Source organism: Rhea americana, unplaced genomic scaffold, assembly GCF_003343005.1.
Source record: "Rhea americana isolate MKP2758 unplaced genomic scaffold, rheAme1 scaffold_150, whole genome shotgun sequence".
In the NCBI taxonomy this organism is placed as follows: domain Eukaryota; kingdom Metazoa; phylum Chordata; class Aves; order Rheiformes; family Rheidae; genus Rhea; species Rhea americana.
Window position 1 is genome coordinate 956,610 of NW_028185595.1, and position 26,851 is coordinate 983,460.

Below are 26,851 nucleotides of genomic sequence, written 5' to 3' on the forward strand. Positions count from 1 at the left end.
TATTCTAAGTTCACCATTAAAAAATTAATCTTAATTTCATGCTAATTTGATATAAATATTCCCCATAGAGAAAACAGAAAAGTTGTTTGTTTTGGGGTTTTTTGGTTGGTTATTTTTTTTTCCTTTTTTACTGTAACNGCCACAATGGGTCAAGACTAATGAAAAGACACCAGTGGCACATACTCCTCCGTAAAACAGGAGAAACTAACAGCTTTCATTCACGTGTACCACTACAAATGTATGCAGATACCTTAACACATGCATATATCATCCCTATTCATGTCAAAATCTTGCAAGAATAAAATTCACATAAAGTAACTAAAGGATTTGAGAAGGAATGCTTCAAAGATAACGTAGTCCTAAAAACACTCATGCATATTGTAAAGGAAGGAAAAAAAAAAAAAAAAAAAAAAAAAAAAAAAAAAAAAAAAAAAAAAAAAAAAAAAAAAAAAAAAAAAAAACAATGTTCCTTAGATGATTTTTTTTCTTTTTGAAGTTAATACAATTCAAGAATGAATCCACACAAAAGACTGAACTTGTATTTCAATCTAGAGACAATTTTTATGAACAGTGGCCATTTTCAGCTTCCCAGAAGTTAAAAAAGGGGGAGTCAAAGGCATTAACAAACCCCTACATTCAAACATTATAAAAATTTGGGAAGTTATGCTGAACCTTAAAGCAAGAAAACAATGGAAGAAAATGAAAAAGAGTTAGGCTGGAGGAGCTGGTATCACTACCAGTACAACCTAAGATATTAATAACAGTTAAAACTAGTTAAAATAATAACAACTAAATGGCAAGAGGCTTAATTAGAAATCACTAGAATTTTACCATTTTTTCAACCCAACTATCTTGAAAGTTTTGAAGGCAAACACAATATACTTCCAAATTGTTAACTGGGTTACACAGAAGAAAACAGAGACATGACTCTAATCATTCTGACACTTCTACTCTGATTACCTCCATTAGTTGACCCTGACTTGTACTTCTCTGAAAGCACAACACGTACTTGCAGTCTGAGTGCTTAAAAAGAAAAGAGACCAAAGCATACGTATTCCTTATGCAACCTAGGTATTACACAGTTTCTGTAAAACAAACCTGCATTTCCTGATATATCATGCCCCATACGTAATAAATTCAAATCTTCATAAAGAAAGATTTACAAGACATAAAAGGATAATTCATTATGTCATCGGACAATCTTACATTGCTAAGGCTCTCCTGTATGAAAAGCTAGTGTTGCAAAACCTGGTTGCATTCAAATTCAAGCCACGTGAGACAAGGTAACACCTTCTCCTCATACTTGCCAAGCACGCTAATGTGGTGCCATTACTTTGTTGTTAGAAGTGCAAGCAAATACTTCCATTTCTGAAAAATGAGAGGGACAAGCTTTACTTTCCCCTGCTTGAACTTCACAGTTCAAAAATATTTTCACTCATACTAGAGGAATACATATATACTGGAAAGAAAGAATTTGGTTATTGAAATAAACTTATTTATTGTACATTCTGTTGTAATAAGTGTAATACTCCTTCATCCTATACAAAGAAACAAACTGCCTAGGTCCAATTCTAACATACACCTATCCGATCCTGACAAACGTGCCAATGGGTATTTGTTACACAGGGCTTTTGATCTACACATAGTGATGCAGAAACTAATGCCTCTGCCATTAGTACTACATGCGACTTAACTGCTGCACTATTTATCACATTAATCTCCATTAATTTACATTTTTTCATTAGCAGTGATGTAACTTATCTTTCATACAATACTAGATCATCAACATAAGAAGTTTCTCCTGTTTTATGGAGGAGTATGTGCCACTGGTATCTTTTTATTAGTCTTGACCATTGTGGCAGTTTTTTTTGATTTTGGGGTTTTTTTTAGAGTAAAAAAGAAAGAAAAATTCAGAGGGGTCAACGCAAAAAGTTTTAGAGGATTCCAAGCAGCAAAATAAAAGAATTAGAATATTCTATTGATTTAAAAAAATGTGCAGCAATTCTTTTTGTCTTGACTTGCAATTTAACCCCTGGTGTTAACATATGCCTTTTGCATATGTTCTTGCAGAAATCAGCAAGTGGTTTGCATATGCTGAGCATGTAGTAACTATGTCTACAGCTACAGCGAGCAGAGGCCCTGGATTCAGAGCCAAGAGACTGAAGTTCTATTCTCACCCCGGCTAGTGACCATCTGTGTGACCTACTTAGTTTGTATTCTTTGGAGGAGCTTGTCTCACAGTGTTCTGCTGCAGCACAATCAAACTCCTAATCAGGACTGGACTTCTAGAGAGTACTAGGTCAAATGTGACAATGTGAATACACACTTTATATAACTGCTTTGAAGCATTTATTAAATGCTTTCCTTTTCAAGCATTTCATTTCATACCCCAAAACAGTCCTCCCAAAGCCAAATGATTTATAAACTTCAACATAATTATGCCAGAGAATATTCCATTGACAACTTAAAAATCAAGGTTCCTGTAAAACAGGAATTGTTTGAAGGGGTCTAGAAGGAAAGTACCAGAAATGAAATTAAATATTCCATTTTCTGATCAAAAAAGAACATTTGAAAACAATCTGGATAAATATCTGTCCATGTGCTCACACATCATGCAAGAATGTTCCTAGATTTTCACTGTAAAGTCCACAAGCAATTGAAAGCATCAATCTTCCCTGGGACAGATGCATTGAACCACTGAAACATCTGAATCACTATGTCTTTCTTTGTAGGAATATAGAGCGAGAACAAGATATTAATGCCTCACCAAAAAATTGTCAGTGAAATTTAAAAGCTTGTTGAACTGCCATAACACTGTGGTGCTTTTGAGGATCGGTTACTGCAGCACTAATTGCATATCTAGTTGATAAAAGCACTCTGTTCTAAAGTACCTACAGTGATACTGTAGATACCTGGAACTAAGTACAGAAAACGCAGTTTCACCTCAGAGCTTATCAGATTCCAACTTCAGGTTCACATGTAATTTATTAAAAAACAATAGTGGTTTGGGTTTTTTTTTTTAAACACATTTTCAGTTGCATTCCCCCAATGCCACTTCCTTAGAAAACGCTGTGAACATCAATCGGTGAACGAAAAGAAATACCAACATACGAAACCTAATTAAATTATAAAGAGTACAGACAATACCATTGGGAATGGAAATAAATGAACCGAACTGGAACTCTAATGAACTAGAAAAGAAAGAGACTAAACACTAGAGCCTGGAAGAAAAAGTGGATAATCTGAAACACACAAATTAAGAGACTCTACTGTAATTGGCAATGTAGTTAAATGTATTTCATAGTTATGATAGAAACCTATTACCTTCTCTAGATGAATGTCAACTTTAGCTAATGATACTGCTGACAGTCTTACCTTAATTATGCTGCATCCTGTTTTGTGCTACACTACATATGCTTTCATTCTCATAAAGAACTTGCCATCTCGTTGCTTGAAGTAATGAATCAGGAATTTGTGTCAATACCCTATAAACACAGTTCATTTTCTATRGAAATAATTTGAGAATCAATTGCATTTACTGTACTAGAAGGTGGCTTTTGCGGTTTTCTTTCTTTTCATAAATCACAGCAACATACAAGGCAAAGTTCTTGTTTCTTGTTTATTCTGCACAGCATTACAACAGCACAGTACAAAAATTTTCATACTACTATAAAATCAGAAATACATAATTGTGTATCAGTGCTTTCACATTTTCCTGTGCCTGCAAATAAACATGTTATAGRCTTTTCCTACGTTGATTACAATTTGCTGGCTAACTCCAAGTAATACGAAAGCAAAAAGAAAATGAAAATAACTAAAATATCACACAGATATAAGAACACCTTGCATTTATTTGAAGACTGACTTTCTGCCATTAGCAGCATTAGGACACAGTGAGAAGTTACAATCATCACCCCCCAAAGAAAAAAAGAATAAATGCCGTACCCAAGACACCTAGACGCTACCACGTTTGTGATTTGGAAACAGCAATGCTGTTGGCCGCCTAGTGTGTTAGAGTAGAAGCATAGAAGTTCCAGCCTGCGTGCTGCCTGAGACACTCCTTTATCCTTCTACCAACCTAGCAGGGCTCCCCCGAGCCCAGCACTTTGAAGTTAGCTTGTAAACTCAAAGTTACTAGAATTTTGATACAATGTATTTCAGAAGTGATAATAACAACAACCACCAAATTCAGTACACTAATTTCCATGCAAATTTCCATGAAACAGAAGAAAAGAAGAAAAACTCTGCAACTGATACCAGCAGTAGGACCACACCCACCCTTACTAGCTGCATAAACTATGCGACAAAGTCAGGTTTCAGTGCTGTCAACAGCAAGYGAAGGGTCAGAGACATGCTGGAGCAACACTAAGCATGTTCTCTTCTCTCAGTAAAGAAAAATGCCGCACAACTATTATGTTGGCTGGTGCACTCTTCCTTTTATTAAAACTGCTACCTTATACTATCAAGCAACTTGTTCTTCCGCTCACATACAACACTGCACAGAGCCCCATCCCTCAGAAAATAACTCTTTTCTCTTCTAGAGCATAGATAGATATAGAAGAAAGGAATTAAATGTCACATATCAATATGACTAACATGTAAGTTTATATAACTGCAAAGCATACAATAACCTCAGTTTTGCTTCCGAATCTTTATCAGGGCTTTGTTCCTTATTATACAACCTGATGCACAAATCAACAGAAACGCACTTCCGTAAAACAAGCTCTTAAAGGAAAAAAAWATATATATACATATATATATAAAACTATTGTTATATCACAGCAGTGTTGACTGACTCTCCAACTTTTAATCATTCTGTCTCAGACTCTTCAAAGTTAAGTTTAACTTCCAGCAAAGGAAGTATTTGACTGGAAACTAATTTCACCCTATAGAAAAAGCATAACAGTACACAAAAGACAGAATAGAAAAAGTTGTAACTGCAGTACTGTTAGAACTAGATTTACACAGGTGCTTTAAATCTCTGACTGTTCTTACAGATAATGCAGGGGGTTTACTGGAGACAAACTGCAGCTTTCACTGTCTGGCAGTTTGGACTGGCATCTTATATAGTTACAGTCTGCACAGAAAATCATTACTGCTGTACAAGAAGCTGGTGATTAGACCTTGCATTAGGTAATTTTTTTTTTAGTGTTAATTCCAGTCAAGGTAACTGATTGAATTCTAGTCAGTTCAAGTGTTCAGGAGAGTGTTATTTTAATCCATAAGTCTTTCAAATTTATAAGAGAATATTTTTTTCTTCTAGTCTAAATGCCTTTTGCCACAAGAAGCAGAGATAAAACTTAAGACAGGCACTTCCGACCTTAGCAGCAGCAGGAACTGTAACTGCTAACACAATGATATATCAGATTGTACTTCTAAATACAGCAAATCATCCAAAAAATTGTGAATACTAAATTATATCTGTTGGAAAATTAACTAGTTTCATCTGTTCCTCAGAGCTTGCACAGTGGGTTGATTCTGCCAGGCTGCAGTAGAAGTTGTGAAAAATTCTGCTTCCCTTAAAGGGCAGGGAGGCTGCACTGGAGCTGTACTACACTACAGCTGCACTATCAGAATTTTCTCCTCTGCCCAAGCATAGACCTCATAATGAAGCATAACATAAGCTGCCTTCACAAGGTCTCATTTTATGCTCCTATTTTACTATACAGCCTACAAATGGATTGAAAGGATACGTATAGATCCATCTATTGAAATACTCTATCATAGGAAGTACACATAAAACTGCTTCTCTGAGACCCAGCTATTCTTGCAACCACGCTTTTGCACTCTAGTCATTTTCCAGGATGTGGTCAATCTTCTTCAGGGGTAGGACTTCCAAAATTCACACTCTCTCAACCTTTGATCTACTCAATTTCAAAACACTAATTACACCAAAGTCAGTCAACATTTTCATATCTATTTAAATTAAATTCTAAAGACATTTTACATTTACCTTGTTTTTTAAAAAGGTTGCTGCGTACTATTTCCTTCATGGACTGCACTTTCTGCTTCTGTAGTTTCACTGGTGGAATGCAAGTGTAAAACTCATATAGTAGCTGGCTGCACATACAGGAAAAAAGTCACAAATATAAAGATTAATTCATCATATGTTAATAAGAAAGATAGCAAGAGAAAAATATATACTTCTAAATATTTCTTATTTCTAAGATTTAAATTTGTGTCCTATGTCACATTGACAAAAGATCAATAGCAAGTTTGAAAGGTATCTTTGAAGAGAAATAAATAAAAAAAGGAATTGTCTGGATTTGTATAAACCATCATAGCTCTATTGACTTGAACTGATCAATAATAATTTATTCTGCCTGAGAATCCRAATAGCATTGGAGACACTGTCTGATATATCTACTAAACAAAAGCAGCTTACCTCAGTAACTTGGCATCAAAGACAGTTTCAACATCATGAAGAACTGATGGTATGTACTTCAGAGCAGCAACCTGAATTGTTAAACAGAGTGCGTTAACATTGTAGGTTTCTCTCTGTATGCAGCATATAATATAGAGAACACCACTGAAACATGCACAAATCAAACTAATTTGGGCTTTTTCCTTCAGGTTCAAAGTTTACACTTTAACATAAATTTTGTCACAGAATACTTGTCACAGAAGGGCTCCTATGCTGAGGGTATGCAGAGGAACTTAAACACCCCTAAATATGAAGTGGTTCAAAGAAGGGCTTCCAAAATTGGCTCGGAGTAAAAATGTCTTTATCATGCAGAAGTGTAAAGCATCAGTTGAAGCAGGAAGTCTTGGATATCCTTTGCATCAATTCTGTCCCAGAAATGTGCCATGAGGTAAGCAGAAGTGATAAGTGTCATGTATCTCTATCATAAAGACACTTTCTGGAGGACAGCACGCAGTGTCATCTCCGTAGCCAATATTTTGCAGTTGAACTGCTTGAAGATCATTCTTATCCCATCCACTTCTTAACTGTACTTTGACAATCTAAAAGAATACTGAAAGATGACAAAACTAAGAAAAAAGACGAACATTGCTATTCTCACACAGACAAGAATACTCAAGAGGTAATCTTCAAGCTCAAAATCATCATCAACATTTAAGGTAAATATCCCAGAAGACATTAACTTGCACAAGTCAGGGTCCATAAAGTTCCTTTGTAGATTCAAAGTGTGTAGCCTCTATAATAGCTTTTGAAAATAAATATATTGAAAAAGCTTACAGTAAAAAGCAGAAATGTTAAACATGTTAAACATCCACTGGGTGCATTTTTCTTAACTTATCTTTGGATATTATGAACCTCCCACAAGGGTTTTTATGTCAACAAAATGGCCTGTAGTTAAATTTTTCCACTAATCAGAGTGTATTTCTCAAATACTTCACACAGTCAAAAGGATATGCCATACTTTTTGGCCAAAAGCAGTAACGAATTCAAGTTAAAAATACACCTCATGGATTTAAAAATATTTTTGTTGAAGTTCTACATGATTGATCAAAAAGGAGAACCTGGCCACTTCAATAAAGATCTGGAGCAGGACATCAGTCTTATTTCTTCATTCCCACCTTCCTGTTTCAATACGTCATGCACAGTAGAGAAATTCAAACCTGCATCTGGATGCAGTGCAACTATTCACTGTCAAGAAGAACCTCCTCTGCGGATAGTTACTTCTCTAGAACAGATCAGATATCTTTTCCATCCTTATTTCAAGTGAAAATCAGAATGCCTTCTTGCCATATGCATTTGTGCTTATCTCAAAATCTCACCATAGTATTAATTTTATGTTATTGTGCAAAAATCTTTGGCAAAAGCTATAGTTCATGATGGCAGCAGAGACTAACTACCAGCTGAAGAAAAAGCTTTCCAACAATTACAGCAATTACTTTTTCATGCTGCTATAAATTCACCTTCAGCAAAGAGAAAAAGAAAATGAAGTTATAGTCTCACTAGTCTCTTCTTGGTCCAGATTATGAGAATTACAAAGGTAATAGAGTTTTATTTCATTATGCAATTTGAGAATGTGAAGTATCTATTAACATTTTGCTGAGATCTACAATATGGTAACATGAAGTCTTCCACTGCTGACATAATTCTACTATTAGGCTTGTACCGCCTGTGATTTACACTGGCAACCTGAAAGGAACTAGAACAAACCTCAGTAATACAGGTTTTATAGAAACTTACTATCTTTTCTTCTAGGTATTAGGATCGATTCAGCACATGAATGCTGAAATTATATATTTTCTTTTAATCCAAAACAGTAGTTTATTGTTTGCCTTGCTTTTGTATCATTTGTTTGTATGAACTATAACACAGAATAGATCATACATTCAGCTTTACACTGGCAAATCATAAAACCGAATCAAATTTTTTAAAACAGTCAAAATAGGAGCATTTTTTCACTGAATCCTGAAGTCCGTAGATACTTGAACTGAACAGACTGAATTGATTAACTGCAAGCAAATGTGCTTTTTACTTTTGAAATATTGCTAGAGATCATAGGAAGTGTCAAGCCACTGTAAACAGGGAACACAACAAAACACAATTCTTTATCATTTAACTATCTTAAATTCAGTATAAGGTAATTTAAATTGCAACAAGATAAAATAAATGGTTTAGTTAAGTCTACAGTAAGCCACTAATTCAAAAAGTTATTACAGAAAGCTCTAGGTAAGTTCTTGAATACTTAAGCCTAGACATGGGTCTAGAGTTGCTTTTAAATGAAAATATTTCAGGTTTCAAGGTGATATGTTTTAAAAACAACACTATAAAAGCAGCTTCCATCTTCCACATGAGGTTTCAGAAATCACTGGTGGAAACTAGTTTCATGGTTATTATCAAGAAAATGCTAAAGTCAATTTTAACATGACTGGGCTAAAGATACGTCTCACTAACCAACATATGCCCCAAAAAATTCTTTTGTCATTTCAATAAGACTCAATACAATTCTCATATTAAGCATTAAGCTAAATACTTCTCTTCTTGAGAAGTTCAAGAAGAGTTTTGGAAGGACAGTCCCAAAAGCATTCCTGAATCATGACACTGACATGAATTAAAAATGAATAGGAGGTTTACAACTGGGACACGGACAAAAGATCAAGTCCACACAAACGTATGCAATAAATCTTGAGAATTGCTAGAAATCTGCAACTCATGAGACTGATTCTCCCAACAGTAGAAATTCTATCAAGAGCTGTAACTAGATCATAAAACAAGAACTGGAAAATAATGCAGATATTCTATAGGATTGCGACATCAACTTGTTGCTCCATCTCATGCAAAGCCCCACTGTTCTAGACTTCTATACAATACAATGAACAGACAAATAAATATTATACATATATATATATAAAAATATATATATACACACACATACACCTGCTATCTTTTAAAATCAGCTGTCATTTCTTGTACTACCATCATCCACATCCAGACTGAAAAAGGGTAAGCAACACTCAAACGAGACCAAACCAAAAGTTATATCTAAGTTTAAGCCATTCTCAGTGGACAAAGCTCAACTGATGTACAAATACACAACAGAAACTGTTTAGAAGATAAACTGTGTGCAGTCAACCAGTCACTGAATCGCAGTCAGACAACATCTAATAAACTATCAGAATTTGTTCTTCCTGAGGTTCTGTATCTTTGTTTCCCATAAAAGGAAACTTTTTTTTAATTATTATGCAAAGATTAGTTTAGACACAAAAAATGAGCACACATGGCAAATGCATGAGCAGAGCATCTGAAATAAAAAACAGTCCCACCAAAGCATCACTATTTCATCATGCTCCTTACTATTAACACAGACTTCTACTGTTTTTAATCCCTCTAAGATGTTCAGTAGTACTTTCAAGATTCTAGTAATCTGCAGTAGTTTTAGTAAAATTTTAGAGTATTCTTTTCAAAACGTGTAATATTAAGAACTAGCACAAAATATGGAAATCATAAGAAACACAATCCACATACCTATTAGTATACACAGTCATATCCCCATTAGTGTTACAACATGGCTAATTTGAAATTCGCAAGTCAGTTGGTTCAGAATCAGTGTTGCAGCTTTCAAACTAATTTAACATACTTTAGGATGGTTAAGCACACAAAATTGTTTCTGTGACACCTCTTGTCACTCAAAAGAAGCTGATGAAACTAGCCTAATCATTAGAGGAAACACAAATGGACAATCCCATCTGACCATTCCGAGATGCATGTAGCTAATGACATGACACGTCTCTCTTGTAGAGCATAAAAGCCTCTAAAAATTATTTGGTAGATAATTAATATACTAATACCGTGCAAGTAACACAAGAACAAGCATTATTATACGAACTCTCTTTCAGCATTACTTCATAGCAAAGTCTGTTATGAAGTCTGCTACCATAGCTGCTTCTGATGCAATGTTTTTGAAATATACAAACTATTTCCAGCAAGCTCTCTACAGAACTGTCAAATAACCACCAAATTATTTTCAAATGCATTGAGAGTATTACTGCAGTCATAGTATTTTGCCATTAAAGTAGCACTTATAGTTTCTGTTCCTTTGCAGTTATGTGCATCACTCCTTGCAAAGTATCGAAGAGCATGGTTCCTATTTCCACTGATCTTAAAGCCAAACAGAATCACAACATAACAGCAGACTATTCCCAATCATACAATGAATTCACAATAAATAAATATTATGGCTGTCAAGTAAAACCGTCTGCTTTAAGTGCACATTCAGCATTGGTAACCTTCTATTTGGCAACAGAATAACGTATCTGCTATTCATGGTCTTAACAGCTCCCCCTTTTCTGTTTTTCTTAGAATTGTACCAGATTTCAAAATATGAGAATAGCTAACACTGGCATAAATGGAAAACTTTGATCCTAGTTAGCCTTTTCACTTACGTAACATGCCTCCAAAAGTCTGACACTATAAAGCTCATTTTTCAAACAAAAATGGTAGAATTCCTGTTTAGCATTAGTGGAAGAAACGCAAGATTTAAGTATTCAAATCCCACTAGAGCCCTCAGTTCCTTAGATTCCTTAAAAAATTCTAGCATCCATATGTTAGCTACATATGTTAGTATGTTCACCTACTTGCTTGGTCTTCTAATAAAGAAGAAATGTAAAAAAGGTAGCAAAGGATAAGTTATCTCACAGTGTTTTCCCCTCAAATTAAAAAAAAAAAAAAAAAAGTGTTGATTTCAAGCACACCAACCTGCAACAAAATGGCTGTTTTATGCTGACTTTTCATCAGATTATTGATAGATTCAAAGAGTCTCCTCATAGATTCCTCAAATTCTGTTTGCTCTTTGCCTTCATATAACCTGTTGAGAGATGCACTGTGTTACAGTTTCAGAATGAGGAAGTATCATAGTTCTGAGCATACCAAATGCAATACCCTTTTAGAATGTATCTTAAAAGTTCAGCCAATATTATGTACATAGATGCCTCACCCATGGAACACGTTACTCAATTCTACTGAGTAGAGTGTGTTCAACTTGACATGAGACAAAAAAAGGTCTTCCTTTTTTTTCTTAAAAAAKCCTCTAAATAATAAAACTTTCCAGATTTGAAGTTTCAGAATTTTTTTTAAAATGGCATTTCACTTTCCAAGTGACTTGCATGTAAAGTAGACATTTTGTGACACTTCTTCCAGTGAATTTTTAYGCACATATAGCTTGATGTCTACCAAACCAACTTGTTTTCTTAGGTACTCTTCTGTTTTGCATTCCTCAGCACCACCTCAAAATTTTCTAACACACTTTAGGTGTGCAGAAGTAGGGTCTTACTACAGCTGCCCTATAAAAAAATTGTTACTATGCGCAGGACGACTGAGCCTCAACATTGTCTTTTTCACAACCCCTTCCCAGTGAGTAAGCTCACCATTACCACTCACCTCTTGAGAATCAAGTAACATTTGAAGCATACAGACTTCATGACGATTTTAACATTGGACTGCATAACAGATTTCCAAATCCAAGTACAAACAAGAACCTTTAAAGTCTTGCTACATACACACGTACATGCATAGCACTACAAAATGGAAGCCATTTACCTGTAAGTGAAGTTCTCTGAGATAAACCTTCGCCTGTGTACACTTACATAGTAAAGACTACTAGTTTGAAAGTCATCTGTAAGTTCTGGAGAAGTCTCGGGTATTTCTTGCATTTCTGTCCCATAGGGCAGCAGAAGGTAAAAGCTGGAGTCATCTCAAACATGGCTCCATCCTACACTTATTGAGTGCAAGTATTACATGAATATTAATTTTTAACTTTCCAGAACAGCCATAAAGGTAGATGTAAACTAACTATACAGAAACAGGGAATTTCTCTGGAGCTTTTTTGTTTTTTTCTTTTCTTTTTTAATCACAGCTAATGCTATGTAAACTCAGTTTCTTCTGGCAATACTCCTGAGCAAATATCAATAAACTGCTAAAAGCATCAGTGCACTTAAGTGTCCACTGCAAACACGTAAAATAGTTCGTAATTTTTATTTTATTTTATTCATCATCTATCAGTTCTCTTTTTGAAAGAAGAGTCTCTGCTTGATGCCTTTAAAAGAATCATGAAAAGATTAGGTAGCTTTCAGCTCAAAATTCACCTTTTCAGCCTATGCACTTTTTCTTAGTTAATTCATTCATGTTCTTATACACTTTCCCAAAAAATACACACACTTTCCAAATATATATAAAATTTATAATAATTTTTATATATATAAAAATGTAAATTCATTAGTTCACTGTATTTTTAATTCTGTCTTAAAGCTTAAGATTGTAGCACCAGCTGTTAATGCTATCCACTTCATATATAAATAGTAAAAAAAATTACTATCGTGTTAATTATCTGAAACAGATGTCAAATTCAAATAAAGAAAAATAAGTTAAGAAAAAACGCAACAGAAGTCTGAAACACATGTAGCACACTGAACTAAATTCTGCACCTCACATTCACTGCCTTATCTATCAGAATAGGAAAAAAAAAAAAAAGTGATGTACTTCAGTGTCATGTGCTTTTCAACTTGAACCTTAAGTCCTTAAGGGAGCTAAAGACAAATGAAGAACTTTAGTCTACAGTAAGGCAAATCAAAGGTGCTAAGCAAACAGTGAAAACCCTTATTAAAGCATTTTAGCTTTAAAAAACAAATAATAGAAAAAACTCAGATACGAAAGACAAAATATAAAAGAATGAAAAGTTCTAAAATAACTGTGTATATAGAAAGGTTATCTGATTTATCAGGCACTGTTTTAGAAGGTTGTTTTTTGATTAAATGAGTTTTTTTTTCATATACTGGAGTCTAAGATATGCGGGCCATTCACTACCACTATTTTTCAGTAGTAATGAGGCAGAGGTAAATTGTAACAAYGCAACTTTGTATCAGAACAAGTGTTTATTAAAGCTTCTCAGGTAACGCACAGATATAGCTTTTATTAACTATCATCATTGTTGCAAATATAAATAAAGTCTCTTACAAATTATTTTTATGTAAGTGGAAATTTGGAGCTTTTCTGACTAAATCTGACAGAGGAACCATACTACATGTATTAAACATACCCTTTAAACAAACATTAAGTCTGATTTAAGCTATGTAGAATGTTAATTCTATTCCTCGCTTCATCATCTAACTTTCATTTAGATGCAGTTTTCTGTGTTAAATTTCAATTAAAATAACTTGTTCTGAAGGTAGATCTAAACAGAAAATTAACTGTTTGCTTCAGGAATAGCCTGATTATAACATTGTACATGAATTTCACAGCCAAAAACAACCTTGGGCCAATGAAAGAAAGTAAGCAAAATCTTAAGGTCTTCAGAGTTTGGATTATGCAGACCTTTGGCTGACATACATAACCTTTCTACAAAATGCAGTCGTCAAACAAATAGCTGCAAGATAGAATCTTCTTTCAGCTGACTGGAGTAAGAAAGTTTCTGCTTTCATGACAAGTCTACAGCTTTGACAGGATTGTATGAATGCAAAAGAAAGCAGAACTTGCTGTCTTCAACGTGTCTGCCTAACAGAGATGAAAAACATCTATGTTATGTCTGAAATTACAAGTCATTGTTCATCTCTTTCCTACGTAATTTTCACTTTGTAGTACCACTTACCCATCAACAAGGCACCTTACTTCAAGGAGCACACCAAATTAACAACAGAACAATCTCGAGATCTTTCCAGCTCTAACACCAACTCATAACATTTCTCCCTGAAAAGGCTAATCCTAACCCTTGAAAGATAAGTATTTGAATCCTAAATCCTAACTTTTCTACTGAGAGGAAAACACACTCGTCCGTATTTTTAGAGGTTTTGGACCAATGTGACAATAGGAAATTAACTGTTAAAATATATACTGAAACAGCAGATGGGCATAGAATACTGGACAGTAACGTTCAATCTTTGCTTATTTTTGTCAGAAGCTACAATTTTATTAGAACAATTTCTGTCTATGTCCAATACACACACAACACTTAGAAAACACTGCTACAGCTAGTTACTTTAATATACAACATACTGCAACAACTTCGTTTATCACAGGCTATACAGTGTACCTGCTTTCTGCTGAAGATAGTACTAAGGATACAAAGTTTTCCAAGCATCCAACCTTGTATTCTGTCCTTCATCCTTACAGGAAGTTTTCCACAACCTATCTACAAAGTACTCTCTCCACTCAAACTCTTCTAATATCCTCTTTTACCATGGCACCTATCAAATATTTTTAAGGGCAAAGCTGCAGGTGTATTTGACCTACCAGGTATATTCTGTTCTTATAAATATCATCTCCTTGCTTCTACAGCTTCTCACCTTGTTGGTCTGCATCCATCTATAAATTTTAAGTTCTTAGAAACAAGAACGGGTCTGTCAAGGGACTATCTATCAGTAGACAGTAGCTTCTGAGTCTATCCCTATTTCAACCAAAATTTCATATTTTATCAAATACTATACTTAGTTTTACAAAACTGTAGAGGTTCCTCCTGGTTTTGTGTAAAAAAAAAAAAAAAAAAGGCAGCAGAATAGCAGAAACAAGCCCTACTAGACCCAAAAGGCACATAAAACAAAAACATTTCTGTTCTATTGGCTATTAAACACAGATATAACAGCCAACTGCTTGGTGTATTCATACAAGTTTGCCAGTGCATATCCAAATTCTGGGTAGCAAAGGTACAAATGAAATACAAGTATTATGGAGAAAAGCAACTGAGTTAAATAGAGACACAGCAAAAAAAGGAGAGAGGAAGAATATATGGATGTGATTTGTGGGATGTAGTAAGGGTCCACTAGCGCTAGGACAAGAAAGTGGTGTCACAGTTTCTTTGATGTCGTTTTCCTCCCTTCAGATTTCAACTCCTTCATTCTCCTCCTATCTCTTTTTCCTATACCTGAATACCATTTTTAAACAYATGCCCCACATGCTTGACTGAGTTATACATAACTAGTCCTTTTAGTCTTCCCTTCAGGAAGTCTGAAGCTCTAAATTCAATTGGACAACAATTATTTAAAATTGTAGTGCGCCATGCGCAGCCTGAACCCTTGAAAACAATGATCAAGGACAAGCATCCAGCTTCAAGCCATTCATCTATCTTGGGCCAAACCAGCTGATGCARGCAACGATCCTCTTTTGAAATTAGTCATTATTACTATATAGATTTTTCTAACTTACACTCTGAATCAGAAAGCAGATTTTTGTTGATTGCCTCCAAAAAAAAAATTCTCAGTGACATCTGTATTTAGGCCAGATGCATCATCAGATATAAGTTTTTATGTTATATTTTTAAAAATGAAGAAGTGTTCTGTTCTAGAATCAGTTTTTCTATTCTATGTGTCTATTGCTATTCATGACATTGCACTGCTAGACAAATGAGTACTTACTGTGAAAATAACATCCTTGACCTAACAATGAACTTGAAAACGTATTCCAGAGCTTTCAGAGTTCGTAGAATTGGTTCACATTGCTCCCCTCGGCTAGAGGTATCCAAGTAAGTCTTCAGAACAGACATTAGTTTCCTGAAGTGTAAAAAAAAAAAAAATCAAGCATCTTTAGTTTCATTTCTCTAACCATTTTGGCTATACAAAATGAATATTTATGCATAGTCAAGCATACGAGACAAACATACTGCATTTCTTTTTGTCTGTTACACAAATTCTATCATTTTAACACAAATAAAGAGAAAATTAATTGTACAAGCAAGAAAGCAAGCTAATATCTCAAAAAACCAGTGCAATGCACACAACCCTGGCATCTCTTTCAGTTGCTTATCCAGAAGCTTCACGAAAACATCAACATCGCTCTTATAAAAATTTATAACATACATGCACAAGATAATACAAAATGTTATGTTTGCCTACCACCTCAAGTACATGAAGCAGCAATTCAGTCATTAAACACTACTACATGCTCTAATTTAACTGAATGCAAGTGGTATAACCTTCTGGTAGACTACAGTATCTGCTTACAATTTTTGCTAAACTAATACCTAACCTGCTCACCATAATAAAACGCCAGAGCTCTTCTGAAAAAGGGAAAACAAATTATTTTTGACTAAAATAAGCTCCAAACTGGGCTTACAGGTCTGTCCATTTGTATAGTTACAGTTTCCATCTTAAATAATGGAATAGATATTAACAATGTCATCTTTACCTTGAAATAGCCACCAAGAGCTGATTTTTTTTTTTTTACATCATTACCTGAAAGGGAATTTACTATGCCCTAGTTTAAAAATCAAAACTAGCACCTTACTTCACATTACATTGAGAGCAAGGATAATTAGCAATGCATCATTGCTAGCATCAGAAAAAGTCTGTTTCCCCTCTACTATGCAATGACCTAAGTCAATGTACTGCTAAATCTGCAGAATATTTCCATATGCTATAAATTCTCATGCCTCACATTCTAAGCTTTTTACTGTCCTTTCAAATCTCCTGTGGTATGAACTCTACAAATTTTTTTGTTGTTTGACTCGGCACCTACTGGGCACAAAGGATCAGTGAAGAAAATCTGAACTGAGGATGTCCAGTCTTCTGCTGATAATACCTAATATCAAGTAGTCCTATAAAAACTATCACATCTATGTTTGAGAAACGTAAATGAATGAAGCTCAAAGAAGCTCCTCTTCCACTTTACAGCTTTGTGAAACTTCAGCCCCCACACTTGACAGAATATCACGAAGCTAAAAGCAGTGTTCTGCACTTGATTCATCTTTTCCACAAATCTACAGACTGTGAAGTGTTTCAAAAGACGACATTACCCTTTCATTTAAAATGTAAAAGTGATCATAACATGTCTGAGGCACAGTATCCCTTCCTAACTTGTGAATAAGACCGTGCATGGTTATTTCATAAAAGAAAGCAGTTCTTGAAACCCAGCACATATTCCCTGATTCACATGGAACCAATGATGCCAAGAAAAATCAAGACTCTGGGCACGTAACCATTAAAAATATCATTTTGCCTCTGATGGTTTGATTAAACAATTTGAAACTGCCAGTCAGGTATTTTAAACAAGTTAGGCTGTCTGGAGGGGATCTCCACCCAACCTTCTGTCCTTTCACAATACCATAAATTACATATGCTGTTACCATGCAGACTGAAGATGGACTGAAAAATACCTAGTGTGCGCTTAAACTTTCTGAACCCAATATGCTGACTTTGACCTTCATGGAATGTGAGACAGGACTGATTGTGTGCTCTTTTCCACTCTAGCAAACTTATTTTCTAATACAAGTTCAGGGAGATGTTTCTTGTTGAATAAGAATTACTGTATATTCAGCATAAGATGCTACAAAATAACCTCACCTACTCTTTACTTCCAATTAAGGTTTTCCATCTGCTTTTCAAATCCCAAATTATAAGTTTTGTTTCAACCTGCCACTTGATTAAAACTGATCGGGAGATGAAATAAACCTATCTATGAATACTGAATGCAACTTTTCTTCTCTTTATGTACCCACGCCTTTCCCTTTGGGCACATCTGGAAACCCCAAAAAGCAAATCCTTCCCCAAATTCTGCTTCTCAACTGGCATGACCATATAACAAAATGGAAGATTGCTGTTCACAGTACTGAACAGTGAAACCTTTCTAGTGGCATAAGAAAAGATATGACAGTTCCAAAGAGATTTTTCCAGTGAGTCATTTTTTTGCTGGAAAAGAATATGTAAAAGCCTATTCATAAGTTTCTACTTTGAGCATTTAAGATTAAGAATGTAAAATAAAGAGCTTTACACCAAAATATCTTCTGACAAATTTGACATGATAGAGGTTAAGTGCTCAGACACAGTGAAATCCAGAAAATAAAAAATGATTGTCAAAGATGATCAGTTAACACCAAATCAATTACTGATTTTCCCAATTAATTCTACTTATAATCATCTCTGTTTCTCACAGGTAGGTCTGTTCACCTTAAAACAAACAGCACCAAAACAACAGCCATCATCAATTCCATCAGAAAACCCAAAACAGGATTTACTTTCTCTTTTAATAAAATGGTAAGTTAAAAAAAAAAACAAACAAAAAAAACTTACTTGTACGCTAAAGTTGCACTAAAATGCTGTTGGATATATGCTTCCAAAACAGCATTGAAATGTTGAAACTTGCGGTCTGCAATGAGTCCTATTATATATATCTAAACAAAGACAGACAAGATTAGCATTTATCATGAGGTAAGAAACACTTATCTCCTCACAAATTTATGATATTCCAGTATTTATTTTACGTGTTTTTAAAAAAATACTTGTCAGCCAAATACTAATATCCCATCTATTCTGTAAAGACTGTAGTATTAATTCTTTGATATAAAAAAATCTGATGGCTCATCTGCATTTGTTTACTTATACATTGTCAACTTTTCAGTGATAATTCTTACCAGTGCATCAAAGACAAGGATGTCATATTCACTGCTATGGGAATGTTCCATCATGATGTTAAACAGAGCATCCAGTGTGTCTTGGAGAAACTACACAACATCAGCAACATGAAATGACAAATTAGCAATCAATTCAGCTTGGAATTTTAGAAGCATTTACAAAAATATCACTTAAAGTTCAGAATGGACTTCAGCAGATTTAGGTTCTAGTTTCTTTAATTTAAGAATCTAAATCCTCAAACACATAAGCAATCAGTAATACATGCTTAGCTTAAACCTTACAGAATTAAACTAAAAATATTATATATTACAGATAACTGTATCTAAAACACAATTCCTCATTCCTTAATGATACACATTAGTAGTTGCTGTTTTTACCCTCAGGTGATAATTAAAAGCACACATCATACTTCTACAGTCCGATGCAAAGCCCACTTTGAATCAAAGGACATGTTCCCACTGACTTAGCAATCAAATCTTTATTTGGTTCAAAACTCCTTCTTGTCGGTTCTCCTTTCTCTTCTTTCTCAAGAAAGGCATCTAGTGCTTATATTGAAAGAGTAACACAAATATAACAGACTCAAAGTGAAGGCTGGAGTCTGCCACTTTCCAGAATATTAATAATTTTTATACCTACTATACACATTAAATTAACATAGTATTCCACCAGATACACCATACATCTTTAAAACTTCTTTTTGCAAATCTACATTTATTTAGTATTATGAAGTATAAAGAATGAGGGGAGAATTGTTTATGTTTTATCAGAAAAAGCAAATAGTGAAGCAAACATGCCCTTAACCAACACTGTGGACAATATTTTACTATTACTGCCCTCATAGTCTTCTTTTTTTTTTTTTTTTTTTTTCCTCAATAAGATTGTCTGTGCATGACAAGCTCAGAATTACATTTTACCTATAATACATAGCTGAGCATCTGGTCAAACCAACAATGTCTCCAACTAATACTCTTGGGATTGAGTTCTGCATTAACTGCACAAAGTTTCTGGTAACATTAAAAAAAGAAAGTAGCAAGAATTCCAAAAAATGTATTACCAGTGATAAAGGGTAGATTTGACCAGACATCTAGCTAACTTCAGCAGTCTATCTGACAGTAGCTAGTATCAGAGATGTTTGGGAGAAACCAGTAGAAAACTCTGCAAAAGGCTAATGATATGGAGAATGCTGTCCAGATGCTTGCTTTCTTGCTCCCTCTGTAATAAAGAGCTTGGATCATGTCTTTTGCAAACTGTGATTATCAAGTCAGATAAAAGGCTTTTTTGGGGTGCTGGGACTGGTGAGGGAGGTTACTAACAATCTAGAATATGAGTGCAGAGAGAAACTGAAGCTGATCTAAATAATATTTACACACATTTTTCAAATATATTCTACCATTTGTAGAAAGAACCAGAACTGCTGTGAAGTGGGCTTCACTCATACTGTTACTATTCTTCAGCAGAAATACAACTTTTGGAAACATACTGGTTTACTCAGATCTATGCATCTTCAAAGCTTATATAAATACTACTACCTCAATCTGCTTTTTATTCCTACAGTTTCTAATATTGCTCTCAACAGGGCTCTGGTTACTGAAGTAAAATTTGTTCTCAAATTACAGGGAGTTCTGCTCCTGTCCATTTTCTACTTTTTTCTTCCTTTCATTAGGATTCTAGTATGCTCACCCTCCAACAAAGAACAGCAGCCACAAACTCCTATAGGACAGCTTAGGCATACTGTTTAAATGCTCAGAAATGTATTAGGYAGCACGCTACAAGAATAGCTTAATGTTTGATAGATTTAGTTTGTTAGAACACAAACAACCTGACAGAAAGAAACCAAAAACAYGCCATTCTGAAAGAGCTGCTCAGTATCACAAGATAATGTTCTAAGAAGTCTTACGAAGACAAATGATGAATGGATGCATCACATCACTAAGATCTAAAAGTATTACCCATCCACAACTGCTGGATAATATACCACAATAAGGTAACACTAACAGTGCTAAAGGCTTCTGAAAAAGAAAACCTGGCATCACCATCTTAAGTCAAACTTACTAAGTGATTTAAAAAACAAATTATGAAAGGATTTTCTGAGTAATGGTGATTTATTGGATTTATCAGTGATGTGAACACTTGCTTCCTCTTCATTTTGAGATAGAAAAATATGACATTCTACTGACACCAAAATAAAAAAACAGCATATGAGGAATCACAGATACGATACATCAAACTTAAGATATAGCAGCCTGTTCACTAGAGGAATGGATGTCACGGACCATGCTGAAGCACTGTTACATTCTCAGTTCACCGTGCACTACCACAGATCAGCGCCTATGCAATTTTACATGTGCTGAACTGCCATATCTTGTACTGGTATAGTGGCCAAAGAAGTGTAAAGGATGTCTTTCTCATCAAATCTTGTCTGTAAAAACCATGCTACTTTTCAAATGAAGCATATCATCTAGCCCTCTACATGGCCTTGCATCTACTTCTCCTTTGTAAGCACTAAAACAGGTCACTGATTACAAATAAAAATAGAAATCAGATGAGTCTCTGAGAAAAAAAGGGAAGTAATCAGATAATTTAAAAGATAAGCAAAAACCATTGCAATTGGCCAATACATACTATTATTTTGGTCAAAAGACTACAACATTGCACATTAGATGCCTTAATATAAGGAACACCACATTCTCCATCTCCAACCTTTTAGGAAAAACTCCCCTTACAAAAAAATAAAAACAGATCGAGTCTTGACAGATGGCACATGTCTAATACACTACAGTACTTAACTACAGTATCAAGTGAACCAAAGACCTAAGATGTAACTAAAATTTATTGGTAACTGAAAATAGATATTCAAGGACATACTTTTATTAAGTTTGATTAAATCTAAAAGCAGGTACCTTTTATTTATTGTATCCTCATTTCAGACTCAACAACAAAACACTCCTTCAAACCTATCAGCTTATAACTTTAACCATTTTGAAGATTGCTTCCTTTTCTTCTTGCATCAAAATAGAGAATCTACCTTAAACAGGAGCACAAAGTCTTATGTAGAAAAGCATCTTCTAAATTATTTATTCGGAATACTTCACAGCACAATGCAGGAAAGCACTCCCATAGGAAGTTCAGTCTACCTGACAACACATGAACAAAACAACTAATTCTGAAGAAATAAACAGAACACAAAACCTATACTTGACAGCCAGTCTTAGCCAAAAAAAAGGAAAAAGTTTTAGAGCAACAGTGCTGTTCTTGCTGCATGAACTTCATGATCAGTACCTACCTCACATACTTGTCTGTTTTTACCAGCATTTTATGTTTGTCTGCATATATATAATTATGTATACCACACACACACACGGTGAATAAAACACTACTGGATGTCAAATGAAAAGCAAAAAGCTGATAAAGGCATTGTAAAAGAACAGTTTTGCATTGTTGCCCACTCTGCAAAATCCCAAAAGCAAAAGATGATCTACCTTCACAACTTCTTCTCCATCCACAATCTTCAATTTTTCCAGGTTCTCCTGTAGCAGCTCTGGCTTCATACGCCACTTCAGGAGGCCTAGTAAGCCCACTAATACAAAACAGATAGATAGATATTAAAATATTAAATACATGACTTATCATTTATGCAAAAGTTGTCTTCTTAAACTTCAACCTGCTTAAAAAAATACATACCATTTTGAGTTAACTTTGTAGAACAAACAAGAGTTGAAATATAAAACGCATCTCGTGAGCTTACTGAGAGCCCCCCTACAATGCTTGAGTTCCTGCTTGTAGTTGCTCCTTTACTTTCTATGTGTTGACGTGTAGAAGGTAATGTCAAATAAGCACTGGCATCCTCCATTTTTTTACTGTCACCCTGAAAAACATGTCACTTATTGTATTTTTTACAACACTGGATACAAAAGTATTATAAAAGAAGCACTGCAAAAAAGTACAAAAGTAGTTTCTATGGACTTAAATGCATGCATTTAACAATAAGAAATACAAAAGWCCCAGTACAGCTAGTATAGCTAAACCAAGAACAAATGCTTGTCAGCAAGACAAGGTGCAATGGGCATGCAGGAAAAACAAAATATGGAAAATACAAAGGAATGTGTTTTGAAGTGCTGTAAGGAATTAGGATGGGTGGCAGAATAAAGGTAGGAACAGACTTCTCATTAAAACATCCGTAGTTAATGAATACACGAGAGTAATGAGCATCACCTCAAAGACTGCAAACACAATATTCATGACACAGTTAAAATGCCTGCACACAACTTAAGAATAAAAAGAGACCAATAGGGAAAGAATAGCAGCTCCGTTTCAGTATGACCATTTTAACTTGATACCTAGACCTTCAGTAAAAATTCCAGGACATAGGAAGATTAYACTTTTAACTAAAAAAATACACTGTAGCAAAGAAGTGGCTTTACTGGTAATAGACAAAGAGATCATGGAATTTATGCTTTTCAACAGCATGAACAGCACTAAAGCCAAATACATTTTTCTTTTCCCCGATTTCATCAAGTTGCATGCCACAACTCGCAGTAGAGTATTGGTATGTATGAACTTCTGACTGATGCTGGAGACAACAAGAGTTTTTAGACTAGTTTTGGTAATAAAAACTGTAGATGAAGTTAAATACTGTTTTGATGTTTTGTCTATAAAATGTTCCTAATGAGTTGATGAGCTCTGTTACTTAAAGCTACCACAACATGACGGATCTGATTCAGTCAAGCATAACGTCATACTCTTAAGTCTGTAACCACAGCTGAACAAGGTTATACAAAAAAGATCATCTAGAATGGTTTTCTAATGATTGTATGTGCCTCTGTGAATATAAAGGTCCAATTTCTGTTTCCTATCAAACAAGAAGAAAGGTCTAAAAATTGACTATAAAGAGATCTAGACAAACAAAAGGCAAAATGCAGCAAAACAGACAGTGTTACTAAATTCCATCATTTAGAATTTCTGGAATTAGAAGAGAATCTTGACTTCGCTCTTCTATCACAAGTTAATTAGACATGGGGAAAAGACCTGAAATTTGATCCAAAAGTCTCTTTCAAGAAAAAAGTCAGTGCCAGAAGGCAGTGAAAATAATACATACATTTAAATCCTTGCCATCTTTAATTGACTTAATTTGAGGGGCCAGATGCACAACTGTTCAGGAACATTTACAGCTTGCAATTGCTGCAYTAAATTCTAATATAGGCAAACTTATGTCAGAAAATCTGTCCATTTCTCAAAAAGATAAAGTTGGTCAACTTAGTTTAGCATTTCTTTCATATGTGCTCTCACTTAATCAAGAATTACAGAATTAAGGAGTGTATTTGATAGATTTTTCTAACAAACATTAACCTGTCATACAACATGATCATTATGTGTTCTTCTGGTATAAACATTTATCAGCTTTAGTATCACTGAAGAACAGATAAATAACCATACACTACCATTTATCTCTGTTCAACTATCTAAACAGCTTAATTCACTTTTACGCATCCCACTTGCTATTAATGTAACAAATCAGTTTACACTAAAAAATAGCTGAAATAAGCAATTATTCTATCATGTTGGCAGTGATTTCGAAGTTCTTACTAGTCAGTAATCTGCAAGGAAAAAAAAAGTAACAACCTTCAGAACATCTGCTCCTTGCTTTGATTCACAAAGGAAAAAAGTTATTTCTGTCCAAGGCTGGTCTAGAACAATATTCCTCCTGTTGAAAATCAGATTCATGAAACTTTTGAGGTTTTTTCTTTTGTATATAACTACACAGTAAAAGGAGTCTCATATAATAAATTATTAAGATCACATTCCTTGATTATTCACTTTTCTTCCCTGTCAGCTGAATGATGATCTACATCCACACACAGAGTTTTGCCGTGACTTCCTTAATACCAGGAAAGGTTAAAAGCATTTTAACTACATAAAATATAGGAGAAAGAACAATTGTTTCGCATTGTTCTTTGAAACATCTATCTCTGATTAAAACTTGGAGGGACGTTTAGTAAATCATGAAGGAAACTACATCAATTTTTTTTTTTTTTCAGATGAAAGTTTAGTATTTGTCTTTGACAACACAGTTAAACATCACATTAAAAAAGGTCTCTCATGGGAGGGAAAAAGGTAAGGCTGATCAGTTGATCCAATTAATACCTTCAAGACTAACAAATCATGGACACCATCTTGAAGAGTTGTTCCATCTTCTTTCATTAGTCTTATATAGGCCATTGCAAAATTCTTTTCTCCYTTATCTTTAGCTGCAAAGCAAAATAATACTTTCAGTTGACTGTCAATCAATCAAAGTTCACTGAAGTGAAAGTCTCCTACTTACACTCTTGAGATGACCTGTGTCTGAACATGAAGCGCAGATGTATCCTTTGCATGTCTTCAATTGGGACTGCTACCTTTTGTAAAATCAGAAAACAATGAAGAGTTATGTAAAGAAAAGTGACCCATTCTATTTTAAGCTTCTTTTTTCAAATAAATGTTTGTCATTTCTGTTGGCCCCACAATGCCTTCCCTAGGCCACGTAAAGTATCAAGCCTAATCACAGAAACAGAAGAGATGGAAGATACAGAATTATCTGTTAAGCTTTGCTCAAATTCTAGCACCATCAAAGGAATGAAGCACTAAACCCAGTAAGTTAAAGTAGATGTGCTTGCACATTAGAAGACAAACATACTGAGGGCTTACTTCTTACCGTGTTAACCACATTATGTAATACCTCAGTATTACAAACCTTCCATATTTCACACAGATAACTCTACCTTTTCTATTTTTAAAAAAACGGTTATAAGATTGGTTAGAAAATTTTAGCAATATAAACTAAGACTTTTTTCAGGACCAAATTAATCCAGTTTCAAAGCCTTCAATAGAATCCCAAGGAGTCATGGATGCTTCTTCTTAAAGTAGCATACTTGCTTATAACACATATGCAAAAAAAAAKAAGTCTCTAATTGTATTTAAAAAAATCTGATTTTTACGTTATCAAGTTCTAAAACATCACGCATCTGTGAATGAACGCACTCCTTTGTATTCATTTACATGACTTCTCCACACAGTTCTTAATGTGCAACACTCCTTTGTGCGTTATCTTCATTCTTCAAAAGGAACTACTATAAATGATTCAGGATAAAAGCCTAAATTACAGTCAAAAATTAAAAAGGATCAGATATGTTAYGCAATACACAGGGCTGGCCAGCATTTTTAAAACAACACACAAGCTTCTGCTGCAAACAATCCTTCGTTGTCTTCTCCTGCTCAATCTCAGCAACACAACATAGTGTAATTGCAGGCTTATTGCTCCTAGCAGCAATGTCTTCTATCATGTTCTTCAAACAATCATCCTTTCTAGCAAACATAGGACATGCTTTGTAAGAACATCTTTTGGTAGCTTCTAGGCATTTTCCAAACTGACATTAAAGATAGATTATGCAAGTATTTGTGCCTCTCTAAAGAAATCCTAGATGACTATTTCTAAAAACGTATTTTTTAGATTTTTCACGCAATTGAAGCTTGTATCACCACTACTGTACAGCAGTACAACAAATGCAAGGCTTCTTTTTGATGAGACATGCCAGACCACAAGGTTATCTAACATGATCTCATTTCTTTTGCTACACAAAATCTTAACATCGTTTTCTAGGCCACATTTTCAGCTTCAGTAATCACATACCCCTAATAACTGATGTATRACTAAGGTGCCATGCTTCTAGCTGTATTCAGGGACAAAGCTTTTTTTTTTTTTTTTCCTCCTACCAGAAAGGCAAGTGAGAACTACCTGTGCCATACCTTTAACGTTTCCATCCAACGTGGCTGTTTGACCTGGTAGTAGAGAACCGATCTATATTCGCTCACAGGCTTGTCCCCCGCTCCCAAACAAACAGCGTTCTTCCAAGGAAAAAAGAAATAAAAAGAAATAAAATAATGAAATAAAATAAACCGTACCTACCGCCAGCGAGGCAGCGACCGCGCCTCAGCGCAGCGCCACGCGCCGCCTCCCGCCGCTGCTATTAGGCCGCTCCGGCCTCACGTGGCGCGCGGCACCACCTGCCGCCGC

At 34.8% G+C, this 26,851-nt stretch overlaps 1 protein-coding gene across 1 annotated transcript in view; it reads right to left on the minus strand.

Moving 5' to 3' along the window:
* Positions 1 to 26,851, minus strand: part of DOCK2 (dedicator of cytokinesis 2) — a 186,925-nt gene that overhangs the window by 135,397 nt on the left and 24,677 nt on the right. The window contains exons 15-25 of the mRNA XM_085299593.1: positions 26,584 to 26,682; positions 25,124 to 25,196; positions 24,946 to 25,049; positions 22,486 to 22,669; positions 22,284 to 22,381; positions 18,804 to 18,893; positions 18,463 to 18,563; positions 15,814 to 15,948; positions 11,171 to 11,279; positions 6,386 to 6,456; positions 5,954 to 6,060 (exon numbers count right to left, since the gene is read on the minus strand). Of these exons, the coding sequence (XP_085155719.1) occupies positions 5,954 to 6,060; positions 6,386 to 6,456; positions 11,171 to 11,279; positions 15,814 to 15,948; positions 18,463 to 18,563; positions 18,804 to 18,893; positions 22,284 to 22,381; positions 22,486 to 22,669; positions 24,946 to 25,049; positions 25,124 to 25,196; positions 26,584 to 26,682 (1,171 nt within the window). The remainder of the gene's footprint in view (positions 1 to 5,953; positions 6,061 to 6,385; positions 6,457 to 11,170; positions 11,280 to 15,813; positions 15,949 to 18,462; positions 18,564 to 18,803; positions 18,894 to 22,283; positions 22,382 to 22,485; positions 22,670 to 24,945; positions 25,050 to 25,123; positions 25,197 to 26,583; positions 26,683 to 26,851) is intronic.